Source organism: Podarcis vaucheri (genome assembly GCF_965113315.1).
Source record: "Podarcis vaucheri genome assembly, chromosome: 9".
Classification (NCBI taxonomy): Eukaryota; Metazoa; Chordata; class Lepidosauria; order Squamata; family Lacertidae; genus Podarcis; species Podarcis vaucheri.
Genome location: NC_138767.1, coordinates 36,769,503 through 36,787,824, shown reverse-complemented (window position 1 = coordinate 36,787,824; position 18,322 = coordinate 36,769,503). Strand labels below are relative to the sequence as shown.

The following is an 18,322-nucleotide window of genomic DNA, read 5'->3' as shown; positions in this document are numbered from 1 at the left end:
TTTTAGGTAGTTATTTAAGTGTTTCGATGTTGAGTTCCAAAGCTCTTTTTTCCTTTCTCTTTAAGACTCTACGAAGTTGAACGTGTTGAGTCTCGCCAACAAGCTCCCTATACATCTTTCAAATATCCATTACTATCTGCCTCATCTCCAGGAGCATGAAGATGGTATTTATCCAAATGTTGTAATTGGACAAGGAAGGACTGGGGGTGAGAATATGTTTGTTTGTTTGTTTGTTTGTTTGTTTTTGTATTTAGAGAGCAACCCTAAACTCCAGATTAGAACTGCCTTTTGGAAAGAGTTAGGATATGGTGGGTGTGCCTATCTGCCTCCCTCTGCCAGTGGTGGCTGGTCCATATGGGCAAATGGGGCTCTGCCCCACCATAGCAAATTCCTCCACTACTGCTTTCAATGGTGGGGGGATGAAACTGTAGTGATCTGCTGGGCTGCAACCCTCAGCAAAACTACACACACACACACACACACACACACACATTTTGCCTTGCTAATGCAAACTTGCAGAGCTTTAAGTGTAGTGTTAGATCTGCCACATAGCCAACTGTGTGCCTATCACATAGCTTGCTTAGCTGTGCTGTTGCATAGTGATTAGCATTTGTGGGAAATAGTGGGTTGTATCCAGATTTCTAGTGAGCAGAAAACTCTGCACACATGATACACCAAGTGGAAGAAGGGGCGCGCACAATTTTTGCCAAATCCTCCTCCTTCCTGTAGCTGCTCCTGAACTTCATAAGAGGTGATGCTGGGTGTGCAGGGAGACAGGGGTATCACCTTTCCCCCTTCCTCTAACACAGCGATTCTCAACCTGTGGGTCCCCAGATGTTGTTGGACTACAACTCCCATCATCCCTGAGCTCTGGCCTTGCTAGCTAGGGGTGATGGGAGTTGTGGTTCAACAACATCTGGGGACCCACAGGTTGAGAAAGGCTGCTCTAGCAGGAGCCTCCGCTGGACCATCTGCAAACAGAATAAATGCTTCTGTTCATGAAAGCATGAGGCTGGATCCAGACCAGTGGTTATAATTACGTTTATATCATGCCCTTTCACCAGGGAAGTCAGGGTGTATACAGTTTTTGTAATATATTCCTAGAATCATATTTGTTATGAGTTTGCGGGCACCTCATTGCTCCTAAATTCCTGGGTGTCAGATCCTCCCTTAAATTCCCAAGTCTACTGGGTGTTGGAGTTTAATTGGAGAATTAAGATGGGCTGCCAGATGTTGATTTTACCAGTGTCAATAAATACAGGCCAAACCAGTTTTCTGGGCTCAGGAAAAAAGGACAAAGGGAAAGGGAAAAGGAAGCACCATTAAGAAAGCCATAAAGAAGACATAGGCTGTGCCGGACAGCAAAGGTGTGGAGCCCCTCCTTCCACAGAGTGATGGTGAGCAAAGAAAAAGCAGCGTTAAATTTAGGATTTGAGTGGTGGTGATGTGAATTAGGAAAAAGAGGTTGCAGTCTCTCACAGCAAGCTGGAGAGCGGGGGCAGAGCACAATGCAGGCTGCCTGTATTGAATCAGAGGCTGCAGTAGTAGGAGAGACCAGAGGTAGATTTAGGGCAGCATGATTGGTTCTGTTGCTCTGGGAGCTGTGCCTAGGGGGCGCCACAGAGAATCACAACTATGAAGTAGTGACTTGAGCAGAACGGAAGGCGAGGGGGGGGCACACACCAAATGTTGGCCTTGCACAGGGTGCTGCTGAAATTTGAAAGACCAACAATCTGCCCCTGGAGAGATGGGACCTTCTTGGAGTGTAATGCTTTGAACCCCTCCATCATAGTTGTATATACGTGTAAATAAACTACAAATCATAAAGAACTCCACATTCTCTGCTGGGCCTCATTTCTAAAGGAAACAGGAACCCTGGGTAAGTGCCTGGACCCCTAGACCATCACACTGCTTGGATACTGGGGTAGAAAGAGAATGAGAAGAGAGACAACGTAAAAGTGCCACTTTTAAAAAGTTATCCAAGGTTTGTCTAGGGGGTAGTTGCGGAATTTCCAAGATGAAAAGCTTTGTAAAACCTTGGCAGAAGGAGGAAAGCACAATAGGCAACTTTTTGACTATTGCATTTTTCTCTTGCTGCTTCTGTTTAGTATACAGAAGATAGGTCCCTCTTTTGGTCTATCTTCTCAGGCTTCAAGTCTCTCTCACATGCACCTTTTGTGCATTGTTATCTCATTTTGCCCTCACAGTAGTTCTACTGCTCTGTGCTTGTTGTTGTTGTTGTTGTTGTTGTTGTTGTTGTTGTTTAGTTGTGTCTGACTCTTCGTGACCCCATGGACCAGAGCACGCCAGGCCCTCCTGTCTTCCACTGCCTCTGGCAGTTTGGTCAAACTCATGCTGGTAGCTTCGAGAACACTGTCCAACCATCTCGTCCTCTGTCGTCCCCTTCTCCTTGTGCCCTCCATCTTTCCCAACATCAGGGTCTTTTCCAGGGAGTCTTCTCTGTGCTATTCTTTGTAAAAGGCTTGTATTTGACAGCTCTGCACAAAGCTGCTTTAGAATTCTGCCCAGATGTTAGTGGAGTAGTAGGTGAAGGGCCGTATCCCAGTGGTAGAACATCTGTCTTGCATGCAGAAGAACCCAGGTTCAATTTCTAGGATCTCCAGGTAGGACTGGGAGAGATTTCTGCCTGAAACCCTGCAGTGCCACTGCCGCTCAGTATAGAAATACTGAGCTAGATGGGTGAATGGTCTGACTCACCATAAGGCAGCTTCCTATGTTCCTAACATTAGTCAGAGGCTGTATGCTTCTAAATACCACTTGCAGGGAACCACAGGAGGGCACAGTGCTCTTGTGCTCAGTTTCTGCTTGTGGGTTTCCCACAGGTATTTGGGTGGTCACTGTGAGAACTGGAAGCTGGACTAGGTGGGTCATTGGCCTGCTATAGCAGGCTGTCCTTATGTTCTTGCTGTGACGCTTCCGCCGCCAGCATATGAGTTACCGCTGCTATCTATAAAATATGACAGATCCTCCTTATCAAGGGGGTTAATTTGTCCATATTAAAGGGAAGTCAAAAATTAAGGGAACTAGCTTAATAAAATGGACAGCTAGTGGAGAATGCAAAACATTCCCAAAATAAGGAGGACCTGGATTCAAAACTTAAAACCACACAGTTATAAAATCTAACTTAGTGTTGGATTATGGCCAACGTAGAATATGCATTTCTATTCTTACTGGTTTAAACTCACTGCTGATTTCTGCACCTAAGGACGCGAATAGAATCACGTTAGTAATATATGTAGTGGTGTCATTATGAAAATGAAAATGATTTTTTGTTGTACTGATTTAAAAAATTGTACAACTAAGTCCCCTTTTTTTGACATTAGTGGCCATGGTAATAGGTGTTCCAACAGTGCGAAGAGAAAAGGAAAGCTATTTGATGGACACACTGCAATCCCTTTTAAGTGGAATGTCTGAAGATCAGAAGAAGCATTGTATGATAATTATCTTTGTAGCAGAGGTAAGTTAGCTTGAAATGATTTGTGTTTATGGAAAGAAAATGCAGCAGTCTGTGTTTGTCTATAATACAGAGGTGGGGAATCTGTGGCCCTGCAAATGTCATGGAGCACCAACTCTCATCAGTCCTGGCCCACGTATGTTGGGATCCACGGTCCAGAATCCCTTCTACCCCTTTGCTACATTAGAGAAAGTTATTTATTTATTTTCAACTTGTACTCTGCCAGCTGATCTCAAGGGGTGGATACATTCAATCTAAAATGATGATTTGTCAGATATATATTGAACTACAATGAATAGCAGCAATAAAACTGCTAGCACATTTGGAAAACGAAGCAGGGACTGGTATGGTTTCAAATTGGATGGGAGACCGCATGTCAAGATTCTATCATTCTAAGCAATGGCAAACTAAAGTCAGGAAGCAGATCACTATATTGAGCATTACCCATAAAGACCAGAGAAAACTGCTAGGTCTTGACCCAATGAGGAAACAAAGCCACTGCTTTGATTAATTCAGGAGCCAGTCATGGGGCTGCAACACTCTTCTTCATGTGGAGATCTGTGGGCGTGTTAGAAGCAATCAGGGTGAATCCACCCATTAGTCAACGTGAGTCCCTTGTCTCAGGTGGCATGGTGGTAGACCAGGGTCCTTTGGCCTGCCTTCTGAGACTTCTGGTCTCTACCCACCCACCAATGTTTGGCTGGTAACTGCTGCTGCCCTGCCACCACCACCACCAACAACCAGTCATGACCTTTGGCTCAGCACCTGTTCCTTAGGAAGCTAGAAGCCACATAGGTGCTCCTAATAAAGCTGTTGTGAACACACACTTGTTTAAAGTTTCACAGTTTACTACACAGAAGGCCAAAGGACCACCACCCTTGCTGCTATTGTGACAGCAAATAAGTAAAGAAGCAGCAATAGGAGATCAGTGCATGGGGAAGCAGTGACAGCTCATCCACCTTGGCTCAGGTGGGAAAATGCCTTGCACTAGCCCTGAATGAAATTCTGTTGATGAGCAAGTTGATGCAAAGGAGCACTTCGCAGTGGAAAACAATAAAGAACCAAGGATAAATTTAGTTGGAAGTGCCTATGACGCTTGTACTCTCTCAGAACAGGGGTGCTGAATATAGGGGGTGCAAGGGGCTTCAGCCCCCTTAATACTTTGAAGAAGGGCCCCAGCCCCCCAGGTATTGAGGGGGTTGACATCCGCCACTGCTGCTAGGTGCCCTCTGTGTGCCCCTGCCCATGCCTGGGAACCGAGGAGCTGGGAGGGGGCAGGGACGAGTGAGGGGCAGGGGCTGGGGCATGCAGAGGGCACGTAGCGGTGAGGGATGTCAGCCCCCTCAATACTGAGGGGACTGGGGCCCCTGCTTCAGAATATTGAGGGACGTTGAAGCCCCTTGCACCCCCTGTACTCGGCGCCCCTGTTCATTAACATAAGTAAACATTCAAAAATTCTGTCCAGAGACCCATGACTCAGTCATAAAACCTAGTCCACCCTATCTTTGCAATGGAAACAATGCAAGCCTTCACAAAGTGTTCACACGCTTTTCACAGCAACTTAGAATGCAACAGCATTACAATTATACGCCATTTTATGTAACATTAAAAAACTTCAACACTTGGGTCTGCTGAACCTGGACTGTTGCACCGAGATGAGTCTCCACATTGGGAGGGATTTCTGGATATGCTGCATGGGTAAAGGCATGTGTAATGATCTAGGCAATATTAAATGACCCATCATGAGCCTGTATTCAAGGAGCTGTGTGGTTTGGGTGCTGCTTTCTGGAGTGAGAGAGTTCAAATCCTGCCTGCTCCACATTTACCATCTAAACCTATTGTTTAGATAGGTCACATCAGAAGTCACATCATTTTTGAATTATGGTGCTGGAGGAGACTCTTGAGAGTCCCATGGACTGCAAGAAGATCCAACCTATCCATTCTGAAGGAAATCAGCCCTGAACGCTCACTGGAAGGACAGATCGTGAAGCTGAGGCTCCAATACTTTGGCCACCTCATGAGAAGAAAAGACTCCCTGGAAAAGACCCTGATGCTGGGAAAGATGGAGGGCACAAGGAGAAGGGGACGACAGAGAATGAGATGGTTGGATGGTGTCCTTGAAGCTACTAGCATGAGTTTGATCAAACTGCGGGAGACAGTGGAGGACAGAAGTGCCTGGCGTGCTCTGGTCCATGGGGTCACGAAGAGTCGGACACGACTAAACGACTAAACAACAAACAACAACATCAGAAGTCATTTGTGGTAGACCAAAGATGTAGAATCTGCGGTTCTCCAGATATTACAGACCACAGTCCTCCTCATCCTTGTCCATTGGTCATAGTGCCTGAGAGCTGGAGGCCACAAACCATGGCGGGCCACAGGTTCTCATCCTTACATTTAGTTCTTTTAGAATAGATTTATCTCTCGTCTCGTATTTCCCATTGCATTGCTGTTTCCTGCCATGTTTCATACTGAGGGTCATCTACTGTGAGCTACTATGCAATAACTGGCCTGCGGATATCCCTTTTTTAAAATAGCAAAAAACAAAAAGCACTCAAATAATGCAGGTTTCAGTGCTAGAGTTCTGGCTTGCTAAACCTTCAGTTCTGGTTTAGAATGCAGAGTTCTAAAGTAGCAAAAGCTCAATGGCTTTAAATGGACAATGCAATAGGTAGGAGCTTGAAGAGGGAAGAAACCTTGTGGTTTCTGGAACAACATAATGCTGATAGTCTTTAATCAGTGTATAATAAAGCCCAGGCTGAGTCTGCCGAAATGATGGTTTTCTTAGGCAGCACCTGCAAACAAAGGACACGTTCTCACATATATTAATGTTGCAAACCTATGGTGGTAATATTTCCAAAACTACATAAGTAGTCTTACTGCATATACAGCACAAGTTACTGTGGGCTTGCTGTTCGGAAGGTTGGTGGTTCGAATCTCCGCGATGGGGTGAGCTCCCGTTGCTCTGTCCCAGCTCCTGCCAACCTAGCAGTTTGAAAGCACGCCAGTGCAAGCAGATAAATAGGTACCGCTGTGGTAGGAAGGTAAACGGCATTTCCGTGCGCTCTGGCACACATCACGGTCTTCCATGAGCCAGAAGCAGTTTAGTCATGCTGGCCACATGACCCAGAAAACTATCTGTGGACAAATGCTGGCTCCCTCGGCCTGAAAGCGAGATGAGTGCCGCTACCCCATAGTTGCCCTTGACTGGACTTAACCATCCAGGGGTCCTTTACCTTTACCTTTTTACTGTGGACATATTGTGTGATTGCTTTAAAAGATCAAATACTGCATACTAGAGTTCAATATTTCGCACAATTGTGCATTATCATGACTTTAATATTTGAATATTTTATGGGTATTCCTGATGGCATTAACAGGGGTCAACAAACTTTTTCAGCAGGGGCCCAGTCCACTGTCCCTCAGACCTTGTGGGGGGCCAGACTATATTTTGGGGGAGAAATGAACGAATTCCTATGCCCCAGAAATAACCCAGAGATTCATTTTAAATAAAAGCACACATTCTATTCATGTATAAGCACGCTGATTCCTGGACCATCTGTGGGCGGGATTTAGAAGGCGATTGGGCCGGATCCAGCCCCCAGGCCTTAGTTTGCCTAACCATGTATTAATCTATAAATGTACATACCAGAGATATAGAATGTGTTCATAGCAAGCTTTAGAACTCCTAGAGCAATGCCATAAAAAACCCTGTCTAGTTATGTTGTGGGAATGTGCTGTAACTTGGTTGCTACAATTTCACATATAAATGCAACAGTTTGGAAACACTTGGAATAAACTGCTGGAAGTTCTCTGTAATGGATGTCCTGAGGCAAGGAAACTGCTTGGGTGAATTTTCTCACCAAAGGTTTGGGGTGTGTGAGAGTTTGTGATTAACCCAGCTGCATTTCCATTATTGAGAACAAATAAGGAGGGTATAGTTCATTGCTGCAAGGTAAGAGTGATAGATTTTTCTAAAAGCAATACTTCTGCATATAATTATGAGGAAAACTACATACATCTTAATCCTTCTATATAATATAAACAAGTGTGCAGCAACTTCTTTCTATTTAATTTTTAATAGTCATATAATAAAATTAATTCTGCTGTATCCATTGTTAAGGGATGGACCGTAAAATAGAATAAATAGAATAAAACGAATGCACATATGGTTTCCTGTATGATTAGCACAACTTCTGTTTTCAGAAAATAGCAGAAATGTTGATTTATTTTTTTTAATTTTTAGGTGGATTTAAAATATGTTAACAGCATTGCAGAAAGCATCAGAAGCCGGTAAGATTTTTATAATATGTCTGTTTATGGCTACTAAAAATAAGTAATATTATGCCATTAAAAATACCGCATCAATAAATGTTTACTTATCAGTAACATGGATTACTGTAGCATATATGAAACTAGATATTAACATTTACAGCACTAAGGAAGACAGAAAAATAATAGTATTGCAAAGTTTAGCTAAATCCTTTAGTTCTCTCTTTCTCTATGACACTACTTTGCATTTATAATCTTTAAATAAGTGAATTTGAGACTACTTTCCACATAATTTAACTATGCCAGCCCAAAGCACCCTTGTGTGTATATAATACTGAATTCAATTACTTACATTCTATGAAGTAATCAGAAATCTTTACTAGTATCTAGACATTTGGAGTAGCAATTCTTCTACCCTGTTCTAGGTTGTTGTTGTTTTTTGTCTGCTTTCAAAATAATATCCTACTTTTATGTAATAAAATGTAAAGAGTGCCTTTGTGATGCCAAAGGTATGAAAAATGTGGCTTTTAGAAGTTGGTCCCATAGGTTTCCAAGGAGAGACTGGTTGGTTCCTGAGGCTGAAGCGTTCATGTGCAGATGTGTATTTGAGGTGTCACAACCCTTCCTCCAGGGCTGCCTAGAGTTTGGCGAACTATATGTTTGCTTCCTGTGCTAATAGGGCTCTCATGCTAAGGGTACTGTGCTGTGCTGTGGATTGGGGAGGGAGGTCTTGCCTCCAGACTTGCCGGAATGGGTTGGCTCCCTCTGTTTCCTTGCAGCGTCTGCCTCAGGCGGTGCAAGTGCAAGAGGCGGTACTCTGCCTGCCCCATTGCTTCCACCAGCAAGCAGGAGGCCTTCTGGCATATGACCCTGCTGTTTGTCTTCCCTGGTCCCAGGCGGAGAAGCCAAGCAGCAACGCTTTGAAGAGTGCCCCATCTCCCACCAAGTTGAGAGGCGAGAGTCAGAGAGGGGCAGGGGGCAGGAGGCACAAATGCCCATTTCACCTCAGGTGGCAAAGCAGGACAGGCCACCCCTGAATGTAGCGGTGGCATATCTCAAGCCACAGAGCAATTGCAACAGAAGATCACTTTGCCCAAGTCTGCAATACACATACACAGGAAAAATTAATGTTTTTTTGCTAATAAAATGTACAAATGTCCTCCCACAAGCATAAACAAGCTCCAATGAGCCCTTGATCCTGTATGCAGTTTGTACCTCTGAACAGAAGTTCACCAGAAGAGAATACTGTTTTTCTTTTCTTCTTTTCTTAGCTTCCCAAAGGAGGCACTTTCTGGAGTCCTGGAGGTTGTCTCTCCCCCGGCTTCCTATTATCCCAAGCTCTCCAATCTCAAGGCATCATTAGGGGATTCAAGTGAGAGAGTAAGGTATGAAAGGCAGTGTGTGAGGATTTCAGACAGCATGTTATTAAGCGTTTTAAAAAGAGGGTTGTTTTATTTATTTCAAAGTGAATATCTTGGTTTAAAAGCTTTGTTCCCAAAGCAGCTCTCAGTATCTTGAAACTACAAGGGATGGTTCAGTCAACAAGTGCCACAACTGCAAAGATAAGCTAAATAATTCACCCCAGGGTGGAGCAGAGATGGCAGCTGCAGCTTAGAGGAGGCCCCAGAGACCTGCTTGGCCTCTAAGCTCTGCTCGGTCTCTGGAAGCATGGGGACAGCACCCTGTCCCACCAGCAGCCTTAGTCTTGGGCCCAATAGCAGCAGCCAACTGACTTCCAAGTAAACATGAGGGCACCCAGGTGCATCCGTTTCCAGCGGAGACTCACAAGAAGGACACCCTCACCGCTCTTGCTGGGGAATCAGTGCAGCCTCCCTACCTGTGGTGGAGTGTAGACTGGCAGGGGTGCTTCTGTCAGCATCATTGAGCACATTGATGCTCCCCTCTCCCCAGTACCTGTCAATGTTGGCAGCATCCAGCTCCCATGGTGACCCCTCCCTCCCCCCCCAGCTGCCGCCACGGGACCATCTTGTCCTGGGGGGAGTAGAGAAGACAGAAGCTTGAGGAATTATCAACATCCAGCCCCCATTGTAGCCCCTGCCTCCCTCAATCGTAACCACAGAGGCTCCTTTCCCTGAGGGAAGTGAGAACATATTCTTCCAAAGAATTTGCATTTTTTCATTTTAATGTATTATTATTATTATTAAAAATGATAGTTATACTCACAAAAATCTTATGCAAACTGTTTTTTTATGTTTGTCTGAAAAGAGGTATATCAATTACTTAAATAAATAAATTTAAAATGCCTATGGGCCATTACTACTTTTAGTAAGAGGTAGTCCTGGGAAGAACTGATGAATAAGGCCTAGATCCAGGAGCACAACAGTTTCTTTCTGGGGAATATGACCCCACCCAGGCGAAGTACTATATATCCATAAACTTCTTGTCTGCACTGAGTGTTTATTTGCTGTTATTCAGTCTGTTGCTGATTTCAGGCAAATATTTTAAGCTGACATTTTCACACCTTTTTGAAATGGAAAGGAGAAATAAGAGCTGGATGTCACTTGTGTATTGTTGGCAACTCTCTCCAAACCTCCAGACAATCTCTCCTAAAGTTTCATGCAGAAGTTTAAAATCATGGTAGAAACAATAAATTTCTGCATAACCCTGCACAGGATAGTTACTTATGGTTATTATTCTGTTTGTTTAAAAATGTAAAGCAATTAGTTTGGATTTCTTATAAACAAACAAACACAAACACAAACAAACAAACAGAAGTCTTCTAACACCACCTTCCGAAACTTCCCAGTAAGGTAGGAGCAGAGTCAGAGTAACTCAGGGCTTCCAACTTGCAGCCTATGTAGATAGTGCAGAAGAAACTCTGGTTGATGTACTGAAAGTTGCTGATATGTCCCAGGGAAACAATAAAGTTACAGTCCCTGTTGTCACTCTCCCAGTGTAAATTATTAGCCAGGGTCACCAAGGCAGTTTCCATCCTCACTACCATCCAGAAAACTAGACTTAAATACTGATAAGAGTTTGCTTGTGTCTGTCTAAAATGAAAGTATAGTATAAAAGTAAGCTCCTCTTTAAAAAAAACATAATTTGTTTCCTCTGATTAGATGGAGAACAAAACAGAATTTGGATTATAGCTTCTTAATGATGTATGCCCAACCAAGGGGAACATTCTATTTACAGGTAAGTTCACATGCTGCACTGATTGAATTAGTTTTTCTTCTGTCCTTTGTAGTTGTGCTACCATTAGCAACATTTTCAAGGCAGTTTAAGGAAATAAACCCTCTTATCTGCAGCTTCCTTTTTTCTTTATGTAGGCTATAAATTTCTTTTCTTTTTTTAAGGCCAGTGTCTCTGTAAATCAATAAAAGGTTGAGGGAGGTTTAGATAAAATTGTGTCAATATTTTCAGTGCAATCATTCACAATTTCTGAAGTCCACGAGGGTCCCTTGAGAGACTTTTAGTCATGCCTGGGAACAGATAATGGCTGTACAGGAGCCATAAGAACAGGCAGCCAAATCCCTCTTCACCTGGGGTGAATTGTAATTATTCTCTGTGTCCATTTAGGTCCGCTTCATCCTGAGATAATTAGGCATTTCCAAAGCTGAAAGCATCTTTGAGAAGCTCTGTTTCAGGAGTTGTTAGAAAGTGCTTTTTATTAACACTCAAGGGAGATGAAATGAAAACATTAAAAACTACAGCAGCTTTTAGCAGCTTGATTCAGAACTCATGCCAGAAAAAAAAAGTCAGGAACATTTATTGGGAGTACTGTTTCACTTCAGCAGCACTCTTGGCACCCACAGCTTTTCACAAGATGATATTCTTATTTGTAGCAATTAAACATATATATATATATAGAGAGAGAGAGAGAGAGAAAGCAAGCAGGTTATTCATATTGTGTTTGTGAAGAGACATATCAAATTGTTAAAGTAAAAAAGAAGCAGTTCCAGTGAGAAAACTATGCAATAAGGATATCAATTTACTGTTTGATGAGGGAAAATGCTAATGTTTAAACAACCTTTGGCTTCGATTATCCAGTTTCCACATTTGAATCTCCTCAGAAGACATCTTATTATTTCTACTGCGCCAAATTTAAACTTCTCAATTCAAGTCATTAAACAGCACTGCTCATATGTAGTTAATATGTTTTTTGCAATCTTTGCTACTTTTTAATCAGCCTACTAGTGATTCTGAATCTTCACCTTCTCACTACCGCTGTGATGCTTATATGCAGTGCTTTCCCCCCCTAAAAAAAATGTTTAGGGGTACTCTCATTTTCCTACTCATATTGAAATACTGCCCCTCAAACTTAGATTCACAAACTGTTTAAGGGTATGCGTACCCCTGCGTACCCCCAGAAAAAAATCACTGTTTACCTGCCACCCAAAGGATTATCCAATTTTGTGTTCACCCTGCAAACCCATTTCCTAGAATATAGCAATGCCTCTTCTATGCCTCCATTTCTGCTAATCTACTATGGAATACAGAAGTGACTTATATTTATGGCAACCTTGTTGCCATTTCTTTTCCCTTTGCTTATTTCATTTATTTCTCTGGAAGCAACAAAATTACAGTATCTGTAAAGGGTCTCTTGATCTATGGCTGCAATTGAAAAAAATTGATTTCTTTTTTAGCTTGAAGATGATATTATAGCCAAACCATCATTTATACAAACAATCAGTGAGTTTGTTGTACTACAGGACTCAAAGGAGTGGATGTTTCTTGAATTTTCTCAGCTTGGGTTTATTGGTAAGTAAAGTAAAGTAAAGTAAACTTAGACAGCATCTTAAAAAGTAGAGACATCACCTTGCCAACAAAGGTCTGTATAGTAAAAGCTATGGTTTTCCCAGTAGTGATGTATGGAAGTGAGAGCTGGACCATAAAGAAGGCTGATTGCAGAAGAATTGATGCTTTCGAATTATGGTGCTGGAGGAGACTCTTGAGAGTCCCATGGACTGCAAGAAGATCAAATCTATCCATTCTGAAGGAAATCAGCGCTGAGTGCTCACTGGAAGGACATATCCTGAAGCTGAGGCTCCAGTACTTTGGCCACCTCATGAGAAGAGAAGACTCCCTGGAAAAGACCCTGATGTTGGGAAAGATGGAGGGCACAAGGCGAAGGGGACGACAGAGGACAAGATAGTTGGACAGTGTTCTCAAAGCTACCAGCATGAGTTTGACCAAACTCCGGGAGGCAGTGGAAGACAGAAGTGCCTGGCGTGCTCTGGTCCATGGGGTCACAAAGAGTTGGACACGACTAAACGACTAAACAACAACAACAACAACAAAGCAACATTATCCAAGACTGCAAAGGAGCAGCCTAAGCAAGAGAGGAAGTGTGTGCCTATTATCAGCAACAACTTTGCTCCTGAATTAAGAATGAATTTTTCATTCATTCATGTTAGTAGGCTGAACTGAAGGAGGGGTGTGCTGTAAAAGATGCTCAAAAAACCCTTCAGTTACTTCTAAAGTAATATAGGTGGAACAAAAACCTCACTTGAGAATTTAACCAAACTTCTCCTCCCCTTGGACAATCATTGAATGCAGTTTCTTTTCTTATTAATTTATGGGAAATAGTTGACAGGTTGGAACAAGGAAATGTTGAACTCAACATTATGACAGCATAATGATTTATAAACCTATGAGGCAGATCCAAGGACAATGAGTGGAATTAACCTGTAATGGAACCAAAATAGAGTATCTGTAGGTCTGTGCAGGTTGTTAAGTTCTTCCATTAATAAATCACCTTGATCAAACAAAGAAAGCAAAACATGGCCCAAGTAAATTAGCAGGTACTTAGATTACATATAATCTCCAGAATTTGCATTTAGAAACAATGCAAAATACTGCATAAGCAACTGTTGGAACAACGTCAACTAGTTCTGCATGTTTTGTTCTTCCTTCAGGGTTCATCCTATCTGGTTAAGGGAGTATTACAGCTTGTAAGGGGCATTGTTTTTTAACCGCGTATGCTGTTCATTCATAGTTGAATGCTTTCATGCCCCACTTTGATTTTGTTTGAATGCTAAGCATTGAAATCAATGGGACTCAGAAGAGCTTGACTTTGGCTGGATTGTGCCCTAAATCTTTCATGCCCCACTTTGATTTTGTTTGAATACTAAGTATTGGATTCAATGGGACTCAGAAGATCTTGAATTTGGCTGGATTGTGCCCTAAATCTTTCATGCCCCACTTTGATTTTGTTTGAATGCTAAGCATTGAATTCAGTGGGACTCAGAAGAGCTTGACTTTGGCTGGATTGTGCCCTAAATCTGGCTGTGCTTCATGAAACAATATGAGAACTGAAATACAGCCACCTTCAAAATTTGCACTCATCTGAATTTTGCAATGCTGTTCTCCAACCAGCCAACATTTATAAAAAAGCATATATTAGGTGGAAGTGTGCATAAAATTCCATACATTAGAAAATATAACATACAAATATGCGTTATGTTAGGAGAAAGTGCTTGTAAAAATGTGTACATTAGCCACAGCTGTATGCAAAAATGTGTACATTAGAAGAAATTTGCAGCAAAATTCTGATGAATTTTCATGAGGATTCTTTAAAAAACCCCACACAGATTGCAGCAGATATATGAAGAACAGAATTTACGATGGGAAAAATGAGATACTGAGAGAACTAAAATGAACAGATCTTTCCATCCCTACTTGTATCTACTCTGAACTTGAGGCCAGTTGTTGCAGGTCCTGGTTAGATTTATAGGATCATTTGCAGTTTTTGAAGCCCATGGATGTAGATAGAATGTTTACATGGATTAGACCAATTGTTTGTCCTCTCAACCTTGCCTGCCTTGTTAAAATCTGGCAGAAAAGGATTGACTGGATGGGTCCAGCAAGTGGTGCATGCCTTGCTGTGAGAGGGAAAGATGCTCACTACCTTGAGAAAGCAGGTGGTGCCATCCCTCCTGAAGAGGTCATCATGGACCATGAAGTACTACCACCTAGGGATGGGTGATAAATTCAATTCAGTTAGCATTTAAAGACGAACGTACTCAATTCATACACGATACAAACTGAAACAAAATCATCCTTCAAAATTTGCACATCTCTAGATTTTGCAGTGCAGTTCTCTGGTCAAATGATATGCACAAAAAATGCATACAGTAGCGTAAAGTGTGCATAAAACTGCATATAATCATGGAAACAACATGCACAAATGCATTCTTTTGTGCTTTACTGTGCAGTATGGAAAGTTGTGATTTACCTCTCCCTTTTTGAAAACATCATTTTCAGGAAAATTATTCCGATGCAGAGACTTGCCGCTGATAGTTGAATTTTTGTTAATGTTCTACAAAGATAAGCCAATTGACTGGCTTCTAGACCACTTACTTTGGGTTAAAGTTTGCAGTCCAGAGAAAGATGCAGTAAGTACTACAATTATTAACAAAAGTAAGTTGCATGGGGTTGGGGCAGATGGGCAAACACTGACAATACAATTACATTTTAGAACAAAAAGAGAAGGAAATTGTTGCTGATTGCTTACACAACTGGAATTTCCAAACAACCATTGGGCAAATGGACAGCATGAGTTCACAACAATTAACTCAACCAAATTCCATAAATTTCAGTGCAATCATGTCACCTCACTATGAAAAAATGCATATTCCATTATTATGTAAGTTTGAATGTAATATACTGTAACATGACAGAAACAGAAATGATGAACACAATTAAAATACAAAATTGCTGTTATGTACAAAATAATTTAATAAATCCAATTTAAGCGGTTGATCATTTGCATTTTATCTGTTGATATTATTGTGGTTTTTTAATTGGTTTCAATTATGGTTAGTCACCTTAGATATGTTATGGGTATTTTATTTTAAAACCAATTTATAAGTAACACAGTAAGTTGATACAAGCTAGATTTGTGCACAAGTATTTGCATGTGATATTCCATTAGAATTATACATCTGAGTTTATATATTATTCTGTCATTTTCAAGACTGGTATTGCTTTGTATATTTTAATAAGATGTGGTTTGTTTGTTTGTTTGTTTGTTTGTTTGTTTATTGCTTACATATAGGTCTAGGCTTTTCCTTTTTTTTTTTTGCAAGTAAATTTTTATTCAGAATTTGTAAAAGAAAAAAAAAAGAACAAATACAAAAATAGACATTTTAACATAAATTATTCATCCTATTTTCATGCTATACAAAAAGTAAGCATACAATCATACAAAAAAAATAATATAAGCATTAGGCTCTACTTAGCCTTTGACTTCCCTCCACCCTTTTGGTAAGTATCAAATAAATCCCGGATTGCGTAATTAGTTTATTAAAGTTTATACTTATTAGCTGATAAAGTTTTTCTAATACCGCCAGTTCCTCCTATATATCCGTTCCAATATATTTCCAAAATTTACTCCAATTTTTTTGAAATTTCTGGTCGTCTTGGTCTCGTATTCTGCCTGTTAATCTATCTAGCTCGGCATAGTTAATCATTTTGACCTGCCAGTCACTTACGTTAGGTATATTTTCTGTTTTCCAGTTTTGTGCCAGCATAATTCTTGCGGCTGTGGTGGCATAGAGAAAAAATTTTTTATCTTCATTTTTTATTTCCTTACCCATAATTCCCAGCAAAAAGGCCTCAGGTCTTTTGGGAAAAGTATATTTAAAAACTTTTTTAAGTTCATTATAAATTGCTTCCCAAAAAACCTTCACCTTGTTGCATTGCCACCACATATGGTAGAGGTCTCCCTCCACTTCACCACATTTCCAGCATGTCTTATTTTCTGATCTATAGATTTTAGCTAATTTTGCCGGCGTGAGATACCATCTATAGAGCATTTTCCAGACATTTTCTCTCAAACTCGTACAGGCCGTAAATTTAATATCTCTATTCCACAATTTCAACCACTTTTCAAACTCGATGTTATAGCCGAAGTCAATTGCCCATTTAATCATTGCCTCTTTGACTTCCTCGTCTTTTGTATGCCATTCCAGTAATATGTTGTATAATTTAGACAATGTTTTGTTTTTACCTTCTATTATTTCTATATTGAATTTTGATTTCTTGTCCTCAAAGCCCATTTTTCTTTTATCTTGCTTTAACATATCATTCACCTGATGATACTGTAACCAACCGGTGAATTGATCCTTTATTTCCTCATAAGGTTTAAGTTTAAGCCCTTGTTCTGATTTTCTTACCAAATCTTCGTAAGTGGCTGTCTTCTCTTCCATGTTGGTTTTTTTTTTTGTTAAGACCTCTACCGGTGAGATCCACCATGGTGTTTTTCTTTCAAGAAGGTTCTTATTTCTTTCCCAGACCTGATATATTGGTCCCCTGAAAATATGATTTAAGAAAGCCCTGATTGAACTCAAGGTATAATACTCTATTCCCCCTCCCCCATTTAATCCCCACAACAACCCTCTGAAGCAGGTTAGATTGAGAGGTAGTGACTGGCCCAATATTGCCCAGAGAGCTTCATAGCTGAGTAGGAATTTGAACTCTGGTTTCCGAAGGTCTTAGTCCAACACTTAAAGCACTATGCCACACTGAATCCTACTAAAAACATATCTGCTGGAATATTGGACCTAATTTTGAAGTTGATCAGTTGAGTTGATCTGTAATTAAACAGTTAATCCTACATTTTAAAAAATCTTACTCTTTCCCTTATTCATTGTTGGCACATAAATACTAAACTTGAATTGAATTTGTTTGTAGTCTTTTTCAACAAATATCTTTAAAGTTAACTAGAAGCCTACAACCAAGGAATTGGGTGGTTAGTTTAAATTGATATATGTATGATATTTCTTTAATGCTTATCCCATCCCACCCCTGGCTACTGTGTCTTAGCTCTGATTGCTTCCTTAGGGTTGCAGCACTTCCAGTAAAACAGGCTTTAAGCACTGTGACATTTCTTTAGAGCCCCTCTCTCACTAGTCTCTACTTGCTTCAGTTCCTTGTCTCATCTACATGTTGAGTGAAGACATCCCTGTCCCCCTCTTAAGTGTGAACACTGTGAAAATGCAGCAAGCAACACAAGCAGAGGGACAATGACCTTGCTGAGTTGGTAATGTGAGAACAAGATAAGTCAGTTCAGCACCACAAGCATAACAAAGTATAGGTGGTTTGTTCACCTGTGACGGAATATAGTTTGCAATAGAAAGTTATAAATATATAGAGAAACTGAAATGCAGCTGAATGTGGTTGCCTCCTTCTGTTGTTGTTTTACATGAAATGGTTTCGTTTTCAGAGACACTGTGAACGGCAAAAGACCTATTTGCGCATCCGTTATAGGCCATCTCTCTTTCAGCATGTGGGAATTCATTCTTCTTTGGCTGGGAAAATACAGAAATTGAAGGTAAGTTCTATTAGTCATTTGCTTCTTTCTCAACATCACGGTGTCAATAGGGTAGAAATACAACCGTCACCAAGTTCAAAGAGAAGGCAAATAAAGTGCTAGAGACTTTGTGGATGCAATGCACAGATGCCAAGACTAGTCCCCTGCCCTGCACAGTGTCTGCTAGCAAAACAAATCACAGCCTCCAATTGCCGTTAGTGATTGGGTGATTATTCATGGTGGGAGTGCTCAAGAATGCAAGTACACCTGCTTGGAAGTTACCTCACCCCTCTTTAGCT

The 18,322-nt window shown here is 41.1% G+C and overlaps 1 protein-coding gene across 1 annotated transcript in view; it reads left to right on the top strand.

Moving 5' to 3' along the window:
• MGAT4D (MGAT4 family member D) overlaps positions 1-18,322 on the top strand; it is a 40,196-nt gene that overhangs the window by 14,511 nt on the left and 7,363 nt on the right. The window contains exons 3-10 of the mRNA XM_082237690.1: positions 66-206; positions 3,345-3,478; positions 7,722-7,768; positions 9,019-9,132; positions 10,828-10,903; positions 12,355-12,469; positions 14,975-15,105; positions 17,937-18,044. Of these exons, the coding sequence (XP_082093816.1) occupies positions 66-206; positions 3,345-3,478; positions 7,722-7,768; positions 9,019-9,132; positions 10,828-10,903; positions 12,355-12,469; positions 14,975-15,105; positions 17,937-18,044 (866 nt within the window). The remainder of the gene's footprint in view (positions 1-65; positions 207-3,344; positions 3,479-7,721; positions 7,769-9,018; positions 9,133-10,827; positions 10,904-12,354; positions 12,470-14,974; positions 15,106-17,936; positions 18,045-18,322) is intronic.